This window comes from Rhipicephalus microplus, chromosome X (genome assembly GCF_043290135.1).
Source record: "Rhipicephalus microplus isolate Deutch F79 chromosome X, USDA_Rmic, whole genome shotgun sequence".
Taxonomy (NCBI): Eukaryota; Metazoa; Arthropoda; class Arachnida; order Ixodida; family Ixodidae; genus Rhipicephalus; species Rhipicephalus microplus.
Genome location: NC_134710.1, coordinates 227,480,294 through 227,497,309, shown reverse-complemented (window position 1 = coordinate 227,497,309; position 17,016 = coordinate 227,480,294). Strand labels below are relative to the sequence as shown.

Below are 17,016 nucleotides of genomic sequence, written 5' to 3'. Positions count from 1 at the left end.
TTGCAGTGGCCGCTATCAGAAACAAAGTGGAAAGGATGTCGCACTTCTGTTAGCTGTTGACACAATCGTTGCAGCAAAACACAGCTTATAGCAAGTCAGTGGCTGCTAGCAGTAATATACGCTAAAATTAACACACACAACCACAACCAATGATCCAACAGGTTATGCAGATGCAAAGATTATGGCTGTGATTTAGCCTGCAGTGATGCACAAGTGATGCTTTAATTACATCTAGGTGGTGTTTCGCCGAGAATTCAATACGCATGTGCCACATGTTCTTGCTACATTTTTTTTCTTGTCATCATTACTGGCACGCGATGAGCTGCCGTTTCACAGCAACGATCATGCCGAAGTTCCAACACACGGAGGAAGAGCGCCTTCCTCTCCCTTCCGGTTTTGGCAGCACCATCCACGTATCGCGTAATCTCAGTTTTGAAGCTATTTGCTACGTGCTCGCGTGTTCAGGCTCATATTTCTCACAATACATACCAATTTGGCACACTACTTTTTCACATTCTTTGAAATCAACATTTTTTGTAAACTAAAGTGATTAATAACAAAAAATTGTATTCTTTACATGGGTTCAGGTGCATTAATTTTGAAAGCTTGGTAGCATATCAAAGACCACTGCTAGTACGAGCAAAGAGCAAACTACTAAAACTCTCAAGGTTTCTTGGCTACAAAAGGTGAATGCTAACCCACCTGCACCAAGCATCGCTTGCAAATGCCACCTTTGACAAGTGATTTAGCCACCCATCGAGCAGCGTAGGCAGCTGATCTGTCCACTTTTGTAGGATCTTTTCCAGAGAAAGCACCTCCACCGTGGGCACCCCAGCCTCCGTAGGTGTCCACAATGATCTTACGACCAGTTAGACCAGCATCTCCCTGTGAATCCACAAGGAAAAAGAAAAGAGTACACACAAGATAAACATTCAACAGTTGCAAAAACAATTCATGCTAAAATGTGGTGGATTTCTAGTGTTACCAGATTTATAAAGCACACAGTGACTAAGAAATTAATAATTTATAAGAATTCAATAAGGGATGTGAACATAGCACTGCCTGAAGTTGGGAAATGCAAAAAGAAGCAACAAAACAAGCAACATCAGTGTATAATCCCAGCATAATCCATAATAAAATTTAGAATACACACACTGATGAACTTGCCCAAAAAACTGGTACAGACTGCCTAGAGAAGCTGGTGGCATGAGCCTGCACTACTCCATGGAAAGTAGATTGAGCTATTCGCAGAATAGAGAGCCAAGAATAGAAAAGGAGATATGAGTAAGTATTGATTCTTGCCTTTAAAAAACCAAATCCAAAGTTGGCCACCATGGTGATGAAGCACACTTCACGCAAGCTCGAGGGAGATAAGTGCGTGTGCTACTGTAACATGGTCATACCTGCTTACAAATGAATGCGACTGGTGATATGACGCCTCAATTTTGAATCTTAGCAGTACCAATTCACCGTACGATAAGTAAAAGAAATACTGTATTGTCGTGGTTGGCCCAGAGCTTTTCAAAATTTTCTAGCTGCACGAGTTACTCACTATTAGTAACATCATGAGATGATTAAAGTGGTTAAAGCATACCTTTAACAGGCGATAAGTTGCAACTAAAGAATACTGTTTGCTGTTCCTTTCTTTAAAAAGAAGAGTAGGATCCGTCGGAGAGTATTGGCAACAGGAATGAAGTCCTACTATAGCTGCAAGGGCCCCACGGTATGCTCAAATGGAGTGCTTTAACAGCTTTGCAAAATATGCAGTAGAGCTAGGCCAATGTGGTGTACATGTACCATGCAATAAGAGAGGTCATTATTGAATGTATTTCATAAGTGGCATCGACCAACTAACAGTGAACCTGACCTCTGCTTGACAGATATCGCTATTGGCCAGTTGGCTGACGACCACACTTTTAAGGAACGTTCATGTAAAGGCAAACCAACTTACTATTCATTGTACACAGTTCACAGGGCACCATGCAAAGGTGATGCGGCTCGCGCACAAATAGGATGAATTAGGCTGCCTGTAATACACTAGCCTGGCTGGCAGCACAACCAATAGGCCGAACACCAATAATGTCACCAGCCTATTCAATTCTAGGGCTTTTTTTTTTTTTCACAACCAAACATATATATCTGGATAGGGCCTTATCCGGATCTAAATGCTTGATTGTGATGAGCTTCTTTACACAAACTGCAGACAAACTGTTATCACACTTCGCGCCGGTCAGCTCCCGAAACTCTGCCATGTGATAATCGAAGAGGGCAGCTTTCGAATTTGAGATGTCTGTAAAACAAAAGTATGTTTTAAAAGAGTGCTGGCTATATAATTAAGTCAATTAAACCTGAATGAGTGTTGTACTAGAATTAATTGCATACAAAGCTAAATCAATAAAGGAACATGACGCCACAAATGGGTGGCACAGCGAATTATCACTTGTACAAAAAGTCTGTCCAATGAACATTTCGAGATAAACTTTTGGCTTTTCCCCAGTGGCTTTTCTATGCATTATGTGCAAAAATCTTTCAGTTAAACGTATTTATGAACAGTGAATATTTCTGTACAATAAACTATCTGTAGACCCGGGGTCACTTCTAAAATCCATTAAGTTTAGCACTCTGCTGCACTGGCCTAGCCAATGCGAGCCACCCCTGAATCGTCCATCCATTGGCAACGGTACAAGATCGTTTGAGCATGCAGCGCCACTGAGGCAAAGCGGCTGGAAAATGAAAACGAGCCACGTGTGCTTCAGTACCGTGCAGAACCATCGGGATTTAGAAATTGTTACCAGTGTTAATCTGAAATCAAATGAAGGGTGCGACGAAGGAATTGTAATAGCCGAGGCAAGTTGATATCCTGTATCACTAGCAGAGCCATAGTATTTGAAAAGTTCAGAAACTTCACATCAAAGCAACAAGCTGTGCCAGAGGCACTGCACAGAAACTTACTCTCCCGACAGCTTCCTCTCTTTCTGTGACCCAAGGACACCAGTCCAAATGAAATCTACAGGATTCTTTTCATAATTGCATTTCACACTTTTGATTTCACATCTGCTGTGTCCAATGGTGTGTATTCTAATGAATATTCAGCTTCATGAAATTGCAGTTAAGTGAACTATTTCTTTGGGTACCTTGAAGTTCGCTCAAGTGAGAGTTCACCAAGTGAACTGTGAGAGATTGTCTATTGTAGCTGACAATGGGCATGCCCAAACCCCCTGCACCCCTGCTTGTGTACACACCTTTAATATAATGGTGTCAGCCTAAGCTAGAATAAATATCCCTAGTGAAAGAACTGCCAAGTTTGAAAATTTATTGGTGCCACAATGAAAAGGCTATTATTTAGGAAGTGCCTCACACAAACTGGCAAAAAGAGAGCACCAGTTACGAAACATGATGTATACGATTACCTAAAATGCACTGTGTCATTTGTAGTATTTACTGCAACGTCAGACAAGTGCCAGGCAAGTGTTGTTAATCCTACAAATGACACTGCACATCTGAATTGCCAATGCTAGTTTCACAAGTGCCGAAAAGAATGTTGAGCCTAATTAATGAAGCTCACCATTGGACCAGCCTGCACAAATTTCCCACAGGGGTTGATATGATAAACAGTGCGACTGTCCAGATATCTTGAGGGGATCACATCCGCAATGACATGCTCCATTACTTGCTTACGAAGCTCATCTAGTGAAATGTCTTCGGAATGCTGCGTCGACACCACGACTGTGTGGACTCTTATGGGCACTGCCCTGCCATGGTTGAAATAGTACTCGCAAGTCACCTGCAAAGTGAAAATGGGAAAACATGGCTTGAGGACAATCGTGATAATTACTGCACACTGGTGCACAAAGCAGAACACTAAATTAAAAAAAATTGGCCAAAACTTGAAACTGATCGACATTTGTTATTTGACCTACACCTGAACCTGCCAGATGCTTGTGGGACTAGCATATGCCACAGCACTACATGTGGCACTGCATTGCTTCTGGCAGGCCTTTTCCAGCTTAGACCAAAACCTTTTGCAGAATCAACTCTTACAAGTAATGGCACTGAGACACTAAATGGAAAAAAAAAGTTATGGCAATGTACTTTTTTCAAAACTATATTCATTTCACAAGAGGAGGTTCGCTACCAGAGAACCTCCTTTGTGTAACTACTGGCTGTTCAATTCACATTAAAGGAGCACTGTAGCAGCTCGTCGCAAAGTGAAGGGAGCAAATGCGGCTGTCGTTGACAGGCGTCCAGTCCCTCCATCCAACGGCACGTACGAAGTTAATCAATTGGCTGCAATAAGGTTCGTGGCTTGGAAAGGCATGAAACGCCACGCACTTTCCGCTTTTTCCGTGCCTCGACGTGCAGGTTCTCACTACGCAGCAGTTCCCCGTCATTCTGGCACGCATTGTCGCTCTGAATGATCGTACTCTCACATAGTGGAGCACAACGCAATTCAGTCAACGCGACACGATGAATCCCACGCACGCTTCAACACAGCAAGGAGAGCTACTAGTGGTAGCATGGCTGGGAATCGGCTGCAAACACTCCGAGATCGTCGACGTCATCGTTACTAGCGCGTCACTCAGGATGGTATTTGTGGAATTTATCACACCGAAGACGTAGCACTAGTGCCGATTTTGCAGGGCAGTCAATTTTTCGTTTTTTTCTCCTTAGCTTTTCTAAGCTGTTTGACGTTGAAACAAAAGAAATTTGACGAGACGGACACTATTCAAATTTCGCCAAGAGGACCTATGCATAGCAAGTGATTAAATGATGGGCACATCTCGATCTTGAAATTTGATGCCAGTGCTCCTTTAACTTGCCAAGCCTGTGCTCCTCCACAGCAACCTTTCCCATATGTGAAAAACAATTCACCAATATGTATCCCACTTCAAAATGATACTGTGCTATAGCAGCAGCTCAAGAGAAGGGACTCTGAAGCCAGCTACAATCTAATATTCTACACTCCATAAAGTTCTGGAAAACATGCAATCCGGCTACACTCACTTGTGTTTTGGAGTCGGGTCCTGCCCAAGAAAAGGTGCCATCTCGGCGAAGTTCGGCCAGCCGCTTGTTCAACTTGTGTGCAAGCACCACAGTCAGTGGCATGCATTCTTCTGTCTCATCTGTGGCATAGCCAAACATGAGACCCTGCAAGGAAGGTATATTAAATCATGAAGTTTAGTCTACAACAACAAAATGATTAGAAGGCTTCACAGTGAAAAGCTCCAGATAAATCTAATGCACTTGGGGCTCTTCAATGTGCACCCATCTAATGGCACAAGTTTGTACAACTGGCCCACATCTGAATGAATAACATATGCATCACCATTGTCACAATCCCGACTACACCTATCACAGGGCAAATGATGATGATGATGTGTGGCACTTTATGGCGCAAGGTCCAATTGATGGCCAAAGAGTGCCATTTCAAAGACTAGAGATGTGGACAATGATATGTTGCGTGGCTGTATAGGGGCCTTAAAATTCCTCGCTATAATGCGGGTAAAAACATAAGTATCACCGTATTTACTCGCGTAATCCTCGCACTCGCATAATTCTCGCACCGCCCACATTGCCCCCCCCCCCCCCCCCCCCCCAAAAATAAGATTTTTTTTTCCTCGAGTAATTATCGCACCCCCGAAAACTGCCACAATAATGTCGTCTGCTCATTCCAGCTATTGATGATGATAGCACGCACCATCTGTCGCCATCTTTTAAGCATCAAGCGTACTATTGCACGGAGATTCAATACAATCCAAGCCAAGCCGAAGTGGCCAGTGCGCTTTGCGGCATGTTTTGTATGTTGTGTCGGTAATCTTGGCACGTTATGGGGCGATACTGAAGCCACACGGCTGCTTCAAGTTGCAAGTGATAGATCATGCACTAAACAACGGCAACCGGGCCGCCGGTAGGCCCTTCGGAGCCTACGAGTTTTGTGTTCGCTACTGGTGACGGCAGCTGAAAGCCACCAAGACGCGTTGGGCCTGCCGTGTGCATAAAACCGGGATTGATGGTAAACTTTATTTCTTCAGCAGGAAACTGCGGACGATTCTGTTAAATAGCCGTCAGCCCAATACTGACGTCCTACGGTTACCTTTTGAGGGCTCCTGTTGAGCGCCGACCGCTACCGCTACGCCCGCAACGTCCACAAGCTTCGCGTATGGTATTTTAATTCTCGACTATTGGCTTCCACTTTTTGTGTCTCAAATAAATTTTGCCTTGTGTTGAACCTCTGCTTTTATTGTTGAGGTAAGTTCTAATTAGTATTTCTTAAAGCTTGCTGTAAGTTGCTGGAGTGAGAATCCCGATTTGCGGCCACTTCATTTTCTTTTTCGCTCTCTGCATTTTCGTGGAAAGTTTTCCCCGCGTAATTCTCGCACCCCCCAACTTTGCATCGATTTTCTGGTAAAAAAGTGTGAGGAATATGCGAGTAAATACGGTAAAATCATGACAGTGGCATAATATGCAATAGTAAAAATCGGTGACAAAAGGTTTTGATAATAAAAACATGTGCAAAAATATTTGGCACTAGCACAAGTGCCTCATCAGCGCCCTTGTGTCCAAGGGCTGCGAGGCAAGTGCTTTTCAATGTAGTCACTGCAGCAGCAACCTCTCTTGAGAGGTCATGCTACGCAATGCCTGGGTACATGACATGGTAAAAGCGAACATCTCTTAAAAAAGATAGCACCAATTTATGAGTGAACAGTGGTTCCCTACCGACGAACATTGCAGGGTGTAAAGGTATATGTTGTCGGTAGGGTAATGGGAAGTGTTGTTTTCTTAGAGTGTCTAATTGTTTGCACTGGATTAAAATGTGAAAAACTGTTAGTGCTTCACCACATCTGTCACACAATGGTGGATCACCACCGGACAAAAGATGCGTGTGTGTCGTGTATATGTGTCCAATCCTGAGTCTTGTTAGTGTTACCTCTGTTAGACGTGATTTTGATACTGGTGACCAATGGCCAACGTGTGGCTTAATAATGTGTAGTTTGTTTTATGTGTGTCTATCCCACTTGCTCTGCCAGTAGTCCCTGAGCTTTCGTTTGAGAGACAGCTTAAGATCAAGGGCCGGGATTGATATGGGTGTAGTGGCAGTGTTTTCGTAGACGGATGCAGCAAGTTGATCCGCCATCACGTTGCCTTGGATCTTACGGTGCCCTGGCACTTAGCACACTACAACATGTTGTTTGAGTGTGTAGAGTGTGCATGAAATGGAGTAAAGTGAGATGAGGACAGGGTTTTTTTGTTTTATAAGAGTGTGCAGAGCCGTTACCACACAAAGAGTCTGTATAAATTACTGCTTTTTGTAGTTGTAGTTGTATGATGTGCTTAGTGGCCACAAGTATTGCATAAGCTCCCCCTGTGAAGATACTCGTATCTGGATGCAGAGGGCCAGCATTCGAAAAGGATGGGCCGACAGCAGAGTAGGACACAGAGGAGATAGACTTGAAGGCATCTGTAAAGAACTCAGGACGTGTGTATTTGTGTTGAAGTTGCAGGAAGTATGTTCGGATATGGGCAATGGGCGCGTGTTTTGTAATTTCTCGGAAAGACACATCGCATTCTATAGTCTGCCACTGCCAAGGTGGCGGGTACGCTACAGGAGCCAATAAACTGTGTTCCAGTGAGACACCAGTTTTCTCAGACAGACCCGTGAAGCGAATCGAGTAGGGCGGCCTCATCGAAGGCCTGTTCTGAAACAGTATGGAGCTCGAAAAATCATTAATAGTGGAGTATGAGGAGTGCTTCTTGTCTGCTTTCACACTAAGGAAATATACAAAGGACATGCAAGTTCTATGCAGATGAAGCGACCACTCATTTGACTCCACGTAAAGGCTTTCTATAGCGCTGGTGCGAAAAGCACCTGTAGAAAGGCGGATGCCCAAATGGTGTACGGGGTCCAGCATCTTCAAAGCACTGATAAACAGCCCCATAATCTAAGCGAGTGCGAATGAGGCTTCTATACAGGTTCATGAGACATTGCCTGTCCCTACCCCACGTAGTACGTGAGAACTTTTAGAACCTTCATGGCTTTTAAACATTTTGTTTTTAAATACTTGAAGTGCGGTACGAAGGTTAACTTGTTGTCCAAGATTATGCCCCGCATTAACAGACAGACATTGACCGTTCAGTTCAATGTCTGGTTTTGAGTGCATGCCTCTCTTTCAGGAGAACAAGACACACGTGCTTTTTTTGTGGGTTCAGTCGGAATCTTTTACGCTGCCCGTTTGGAGACCTTGTTTAAGCCTAACTGAACCTGCCGCTCAGACATTGCCAGGTTGCATGACTTGAAGCCAAGCTGGACGTCATCGACATATGTACAGTAGAACATGTTGCGGCGGATGGACAGGTGCAAGGAATTCATTTTGATAATAAAAAGTGTACAACAAAGTACACCACCTTGCGGTACTCCCGTTTCTTGGACAAATAAATAAATAAATGTTTGGGAGAGAATACTGCCCACACGAAAACAGAATGTCCGATTGGACAAGTAACTCTCGATTATGGAAAGCATTCTACTGCGCACGCACACCCAAGTGAGACAGGTCTCTTAATATGCCAAGACGCCATGGTGTGTCGTATGCCTTCTCGATATCGAGAAACACAGAGAGGAAGTATTGTTTGTGGACAAAAGCGTCTCAGATCTCTGCCTCAATGCGCACCAGATGGTTGGTGGTGGATCTACCCTCTCGAAACTCGCACTGGAATCTCTCGAGCAGATTGTGTGTTTCGAGGAAATGTAAAAGCCGGCGGTTTATCATCTTTTCAAAAAGTTCTCAAAGGCAGCTTGTAAGTGCAATGGGCCTATAACACGCAACTGAGGCAGGGTCCTTGCCCTGTTTCAAAATAGGGATAACAATAGCCTCTTTCCAGGAAGAAGGGATGGTGCCAGAAAGCCAGATAGCATTGTATAGGGAAAGTAAAGCTTTTCACGTTTTGAGCGGCAGGTTTTTCAACATTTCATACTTGACACCGCCGTAGCCTGGGGCAGAATTGCTGCAGGAGTTTAGTGATGTTAGTAGCTCAGCTGAGTGGAAAGGTTGATTGTATGCCTAGTAATTTGTGCACTTGTATTCAAGTTTCTGCTTTTCTATCCTTGCTTTGTATCTTTGGAAAGCTTCAGTATAGTGTGACGAGCTAGACACCTGCTCGTAGTATGTACCGAGGAAGTTCGCCTGATCTTCCAGGCTATCACCCTTTGTGTTTACGAGTGGGAGTGAGTGTACTTGTCTTCCTGCTACCCTACCAATTATGTTCCAGACTTTAGTCTCTTGTGTATAAGAATCTATCCCTGATAAAAACTTGTGCCAGCTTTCTCTTCTGGCCTGCCGACGCATTCTCCTGCCTCGAGATTTTATTTTCTTAAAGCTCTCAAGGTTTTCTCCTGTCGGCAAGTTCCGCAGCAACCTCCATGCCCTGTTCTGTTCCTTTCGCGCATTACAATACTCAGTGTTCCACCATGGGACGCGTCGCTTGCCCGGCAGTCCAGATGTTTGTGGGATGCACTTGGCTGCTGCGTCAGTAAGAAAAGCCATGAAGTACTGCACAGCTTCATCTATGCCTAATCCGCATATGTCAGTCTAACTTAAGTGAGTAATCTTTTGAAACTGTTCCCAGTCGGCTTTGTTTATTAATCATTTGGGAACATGTGGAGGACATTCATATAATGTTGGTGTACTCAAAACTAAAGGAAAATGGTCACTTCCGTATGGATTATTTATGACTTTCCACTGAAGTAATGGTAAGGTTATAATAAGTTTTGTTGGCAAGGTTATAATAAGTTGCCTCTTTCCTATTCTACAGACAAGCACCTGATGAAATGAGGAAGTGTTCAATGAGACGACCTCGTGCATCACAGCGAGTCACCCCACAGACCGTTATGTGCGTTCAGGTCCCCAAGGACCAGATAAGGTTCAGGTAGTTCGTCTATTAAAGACTGGAATTTAAGCTTTTCAAGACGGTGGTGCGGAGGTATGTACAAAGAGCAGACGGTGATGAGTTTGTTTAGAATAACTGCTCGGACAGCCACCGCCTTGAGGGAAGTTTGAAGGGGTAAATGTGTACATAGTATACCTTGACTAACTATAACCACTACACCACCAGATGGTGGCATGGCATCATCCCTATCCTTTCGGAAGATTACGTAGTTACGTAAAAAGTTTTTGTTTGTTCGTTTTAAGTGTGTCTCTTGTACACACAGCACTCTAGGATTGTGTTCATGGAGGAGTTCTTGTAAGTCATCGAGGTTTCGAAGAAGGCCTCGGATGTTCCACTGAAATATTTGTCTGCATATTAAAAAAAAAGATGCTGCTGTGTGTACAGAGAGTATCCTGTGTTGGAGTGAACTTGTTAATTCAGGTGGCAGGACGGTCGTCTGGCCCCGTTATTGATTTTTTTATTGGCGCACTCCAAGGAGCCACGCCGTTCTTTCGGCACCACGGGTACCGTTGTATCCATTGCCTCCTCAGAGGCACTCGATGCCCACACATGCGAGCTGGTGGTTCGAGCTGGTGAGGTGAGGCCTTGAGACCAGAGGACCCTGGAGTCCCCGGCCTCGATTCGCTAGGAGGCGGAGTAGACTGAACTACTGCCGCCTTGGGGGCCGGCGCCACAGCCGACGGCTCGCTCTGCGCTGGCCGAAGGAGTGGCGAGGGCTAGTGCGGCGTTGCCCCCTGACGCGCGGCATCAGCACATGTAGCGCCGTAAAATGGCGACACTCTTCGTCTTGCTTCTTTGAATGTGATATTTTCTTTAATTTTCAATGTGAAGATTTCTTTTTTCCAAAATGAACAAGACCGTGAGTATGCGGCATGATTTCCACCACAGTTCACACAGTGTGATGGTTCTTCGCAGTTGTCAGAATTGTGGCCTGACAATCCACACTGTGCACAAGTTTGGTGACCATGACAGCTTTGCGAGCCGTGGCCATACCTCTGGCATTTAAAACAACGACGTGGGTTAGTTATGTGTGGTCTGATTGACGTCTTCGTGTACCCAGTTTGAATAGTTTCTGGCAGATCACTGGAAGCGAATGTGAGTACAAGGTGTTTTGTTGGTGTTTGCTTGTTGTCTCTTCTGATGATAATCCTCTGTACATTGGTCACATTCTGACTCTACCAACCCTCCAGAAGTTCTGCTTCGGTCAGGCCAAGGAAATCAGTGTCAGATACCACTCCACGGGTTGTGTTCATAGATCTGTGTGGTGTTACAGTGACCGGAGTGTCACCAAAGCTGAAAGATTCTGTAGCTTATCAAACTGTTATTTTTCTCGACCTTCAAGGAGGAGGTATCCGCTGGCCATTTTGCTAACTTTGTACACGGCCCCAAGAGTTTCTGTAAAACACCTGGCTACTACAAAGGGGGATACAGTTCTGGCTTGCTTGCCACTTATCTCACTATGTATAACATGAAAATGAGGGAAGTTTTTATTTGATCGGTTGAAAAAGCCCAAGTCTTCGGTGCGTTTGCGCTTTAAGGCGGCACGATCACTTAATAAGGAAAAAGCTCTATGCATGCCGGTTTAATTTTCTTCAGAAGCGTTGGCAGCCACCCTCCACGGAGCATAACGAGGGGACGCTACAAGTTTGCGGATGCTAAAACCTGCAGACGCCAGACGTACAACGCTACTATAACCCAATGCACCTAGACCAAGGTAGGCTATTTGCACAGGGTTAACCCTAGCCGCCAGGAAGTTTGGAAGTAAACAGAAGAGAGTAGAAGACAGGATAGATAAAAAATGAGAGAAAGATGAAGATTAGGGGAGAGAGATAGGAAAAGGCCACTGCAGATTTCCCCTGGGTGGGTCAGCCAAGGGGTACCGTCTACGTGAAGCCGGGGCCAAAGGGGTTCGTTGCCTCTACCGGGGGCCTTAAAGGTCCGATCACCCAGCGTCAGCTCAACCCCCAGGATCCCCTTTTCCCCAAACACTGCAAAGCCACGCACGGCTAGGCGTGAGAGGGAGCAGACCCCCCCCCCCCCGTTAGCTCAGGTCCGTGGTGTCGCTACACATCAAACGCCTGCTTGCACAGACGCCCCTGCGGGGTATCACAGGGCAAAGGCCTCTCCTACACTTTCAAGTAATTAATCTAAGTCCGTGCAACCTGCGGCCACGTTATCCTCGAAAGTTTTTTAACCCTGCAATGCCCACGATAAGTTATGTCTTCAGAAAAATTGCGAGAAAAGGCCTACTGTTTTTATCCTTCTTGGGCACTTCATTTTAGAAGAAACATTAAAATTTTGTTTGAGGCAGAGCTTATTAGTAATAATTTAAAATAATTAATTATATATAATATTGCCACCAGGTGTTCTGTGCCATTAAACAGTGAACCAGTTCTGTGCCAGTGAAGATGAGCAACCCACTCCAGCCGGAGAGATCCTTTCACAACGTGGAAAACCGGCCCGGTTTTCCTACCAGACATGTGCCCCGTAATTCAAACAAGTTTGTCTGCGTCATCCTACATGTTATGAGCAGCAATGAAGTCATAGTGGACTAGCAAATCCTAAACATTCTCATGGGCAGCATCCTGAAAGAGATTCGGCATTCATGGTTTGAACAGCGTATAGTGCATGGGCGTTAAGCCTTCCATAGCAGCTGGGTTGGAGCCGCATGGGACGGCACTGCCTGGGATAGTTGAAACAGTCATCTTCTCTGGGAAAAGTTCGAATTTAGGGTCCAGTCGACAGATCCTTCGGCTGGCACGATGAACAGGCGTAATTACCGGTTACGCCTGTTCTGGAGCTTCTTGTACTGGGAGGGGTTCGGTGCATAGAGTTACCCAGCACTTGCACCAGTTGTCATGCGCTAGGGGCTTGAACAAACGTACAAGGAGACGCGACTGTCAAAATGTCAGACACAAAGAAAAACGTCTCCGACTGGTGCGACTTGCTCGTCTTCGACTTCTTCGTTCACTGGCACAGAACACCAGGTGGCAATATGCAAGTAACTGTACCTTCTTCATAGCACGTGAAATCTGCAATAGCTGCTTACCGCGCCACCTATAGTAGCTTCATTGAGGTATTATAATCAATGTATCAAACACCATACAGTGGGCATTATAGCACTAATGTCATCTGCCCACTACACTTTCTGCCTTCTTTTGTAATCTAGTCTGATAATCTTATCTTGCCTTCTTAGGACATGGCCTATCCTAGCCCAATTCTTCGTGATTTCAACTAAAATTTCCAACACTCATTTGTTTCCTGGCTCACTCTGTTAGTTACACGTATTATTTTTTTCCTTTCATGGTTCACTGTGCCAGCCTCAACTGCGGCCGAGCCCTTTACGTAAGCCTGTTGTAAATATCAGTACCACAGGCAAGTACCAGTGGGATGCAGCTATTATATACTTTTCTCTTCAGGGATACTGACAAAATAGAATTTATGATTTGACAGTCCTTACAAAATGCACTCCACTGCATACTACTATTTACTTGAGGCTTCACTACATGTCTTAACAGGCACATTCTTTTACAACTTCCACGGCCTCACTACCCATTACAAACTAGTTCTCTTCAGAGACAGTTGAACTAGCTTAGATTTTAGCATATGAAAGGCACACTACAGAGCAAAACGATTTGTCACGTATTAGTAAAGTACAATTTCACAATCTGAAAACACTGCTTTTGCTGCGACATGACGCTTAGTGAGCGATTAAACACATAAGAAAATGCGAGTGGAGACGCCACCTTTAGATTCCCGCACCAAACATTATGACGTCATAGACTTTGAAGGAGTCTATGACGTGTTCAAGCCCCACTATTCTGCTTCACTGGCCTAATAATCATGCTTTGCAATAAACTGGCTTTAACAATGATAAGGAGCAAAACTTCTTCAGAAGTCAATCGTTGTTCTCCGAAATACTGAGTGTCTCACCTGATCTCCGGCACCAATGTCTTCCTCCTTTCTCTGCTGATGAACACCAGCTGCTATTTCAGGACTTTGTTGCTCAATAGCTACCAACACATTGCATGTTCTGTAGTCAAAGCCTGCCCAAAAAAAAGACAAAAATCAAGCAGCTGCAATATCGACAAAAACAATTTGCGTGACTATTTTTCTCCAAAAATGCCTAAGGATGGTTCTGGCATAACTATTTCTTTACTACAAGTGCATCCAGACTGAACAGAGAAGCAAAAGAAAAGGAATACCACAGTACTTGTACAAGCCATGAAGATCTAGCAATGGTGATAGACAATACTTTAGGCAATACAGCATTGGTTTAAAGAAGGTAAACAAACCCAATATGCATTACCTTTGGTGCTGCAGTCATAGCCTATTTTCTTTACGGTTTCCCTCACAATGCGCTGGTAGTCAACGACTGCATCAGATGTGATTTCACCAAACACCATAATCATTCCAGTTTTAGTCGCCGTTTCTGGAGTGGAGAGACCACAATCAACAACACTGCATAGAAATTTGAGGATCAATACCAAGAGTCTAATGAGTAACTACTTTCATGGGTGGAAACTGTAAAATTAGCAACAGTGCCCACATAAAAAGAAAACTTACCACATGCTACCTTGGCATTTGGGTCTTGTCTCAGGTGGGCATCAAGTATGGCATCGCTTATCTGGTCGCACATTTTATCTGCAAGGAAAGTTGCCACTTTTAAATTAAATCCACAGGAAGAAAAAAAAATTCATTACCACGATCTATAGCCTGACAAAACTATCAACATCTTTTTTTAATAAAGTAATAGTGACACGAGGCGTTCTGCTTAAATATGCCCATGTACCACAACATGCTGAAATACACATGAAGTAATTTTCTATTTTTTAAGCCAACGTTCTGTTGTTAAGGCAACTCATTTGGCAAAGCCTTCTTTCCAAAAAATGTGGGTGTCCTTAGTAAGTTGTTTGAGCTATTAACGAGTGTATGACAATTTTCCCCTTGCATACAAACTTTCCTTTGCCATGCGGTCTTCAAATAGCAACACCTGCTACCACTACCAACACCTAAATAGCAACACCTGCTGGTTATTGCACAGTCCTGTCAAATCAATTTTCTGTAAACTATGCCAATTAAAAACGCTACTACCCTTGCCTGCATAACGAGATGCTGGTACAAAACTCAAGGACTAATCTAGTGTAGCCAACCTCTATAGGCTTGCTCAACGAGCACAGCAGAAAGGCAAATCAATAGCTTTAATTACCTGTTCACTGAATACATATGGTACGAGCAACACAGTGCAAAGTAAGGCGAAGGGAGGAAAAAAAATAGGAAAAGGAAGAAGCAAAGCGTGCGCCCGCCAAAATCCATGAATATCAAGAATATCACGAGTATCATGAATACTTACCTCAACTGCGTACTCAAAGCGAGCGATAAAAGCCCCGAAAAATAAAAATCCACTTTAAACAGTCATCTAGGCAACGTATGACGAATAAGCGAAATATAAAAAATATGCAGGTTTCATTACGCAAATTAAGTAGCTCCCACAAATGCTCCACATGTCACTCCAGTATTCTGTAGCAGGCACCATCCAATACATTATCACAGAATGCACCCCTACACCGCAGAAATTAGCGATGAGCCTGATCTTTACCGATGAGATGACATGCGAGCAGCGAGAGCATCGACAACGTATTGAGGTAACGAATCCGAGCATCGTGGAGAATCGCGCGTGGGTGATGACACAGGCTGAATTCGCGTGAAAGTACCACGTGATTGGTACCGCGTAAGAGTACCACGTGATTCGTAATTGGGTGATAAGAAGTTTCGGCGGTGTTCAGACTGAACGGTGCATCAGCTCCACTGACACTGCTCCTTGGATGCCGCTCTTGGGATCCGGCATGCGTCACATATTACGGCGGTGCTCCGCAGTTGTGGCGATCACGCCGAGAAATTCAGCATGTGTGCCCCTTCATTAAGCCAGCTAACCCTAACACAGAAGCGTGTTCACACAATAACCCGCGACCCATAGCTGTTGTGCAGGTCATTATGTACACGACTCGATGCCCGCGCCGACGCCACGGGCGCAGCTACTCGAAGACGCAAAATACGGGTCGCTTGCAACAATGTTTGTGGACCTGAAACTGAATCAGTGCTCCTAAAAGCTGAATGCGAGCGAGGCACGTTTATTTCGACTGTGGGAAAGTTCCTCGGCGCTGTGGCCCGCTGTTAGCGCGGGAAAATATTTAAGTGCTGCAGAACGGTCACGAAACGCATTAGGAACAGCATCCAACTAAATATTAAAATGGAGGACGGGAAGAAACGAAGATTGTATGAATCACTCACCGGTGTGTCCCTCGCCGACGGATTCTGAACTGAAGAGAAATGTTTCAAGCGAATCATCGTCAAGTTCCTCATTATCGTGTACGTCGTGCAACGCTTCTCCGTTTGTTATAACGTGGTTCCCAATATTATTGTTCAATGCCATGATTATAATACAATCGAAATCTTCAGAGCGCGCTCCCACGTTCTGCGTTACGAATAGAGACCGACGGGAGGGCTGCGCTTGGTTTTATATACTGACGCTTCAGACCACATGATCAAGCTCCGCCTTCGTGGAAAAGGCGCCGTGTTCAACAGCTGCCGGATGGAGACTTCCTGCAATGGGATCGTTCGAAAGACAAATTGACGTCATACAAAACTATCCGCTTGATGTTAGAAGTGTACGAGGGTTCCCGCGCTTGGAACACTTGTACTTTTGCGTGGAAGACAATGCTTTGGGTATTGATACAAATTCTCTGGGCGAATCGGGAGTGTAGTTCGATTGGTGGGGAACGATCATCAACACGAACGGGGGGCTGGTGGGGGGTTCAAACATACGTTGTTATGGAGCCTTCTACAGATCCCCAGCAAAAATATCAAGGCAATCATTACTACGCAGACTACAGCTTTAAGCTTCATATGAATGACACGCATCACAGTGTATTCCTGAGCATTTGTTGAACTCACGTTACACCGAGTCTATTCTATGATAAAAAGAAGTACACGGCACCGCATTCAAAAAAGTGCAGCCGGTGCAGACACCTGGTGCAGCAGGTGTAGCTAGGTGTCTCCGCACCCATTTCGTGG

General features: G+C 44.7%; 1 protein-coding gene across 2 annotated transcripts in view; it reads right to left on the bottom strand.

Annotated features, from left to right (window-relative positions):
• The window catches only part of LOC119187445 (S-adenosylmethionine synthase), a 40,302-nt gene extending 23,854 nt beyond the window's left edge, over positions 1-16,448 (bottom strand). The window contains exons 1-7 of one of the 2 annotated variants that reach the window (XM_037435556.2): positions 16,234-16,448; positions 14,509-14,586; positions 14,252-14,374; positions 13,876-13,988; positions 5,005-5,148; positions 3,566-3,784; positions 703-885 (exon numbers count right to left, since the gene is read on the bottom strand). In XM_037435556.2, coding sequence (XP_037291453.1) covers positions 703-885; positions 3,566-3,784; positions 5,005-5,148; positions 13,876-13,988; positions 14,252-14,374; positions 14,509-14,586; positions 16,234-16,375 — 1,002 coding nt within the window. In that variant the 5' untranslated portion in view covers positions 16,376-16,448. Of the gene's footprint in view, positions 1-702; positions 886-3,565; positions 3,785-5,004; positions 5,149-13,875; positions 13,989-14,251; positions 14,375-14,508; positions 14,587-15,295; positions 15,435-16,233 lie in introns of those variants that run through there. The other variant, XM_075878725.1, reaches the window with a different exon arrangement.
• Between the last annotated feature and the right edge of the window lie 568 nt (positions 16,449-17,016).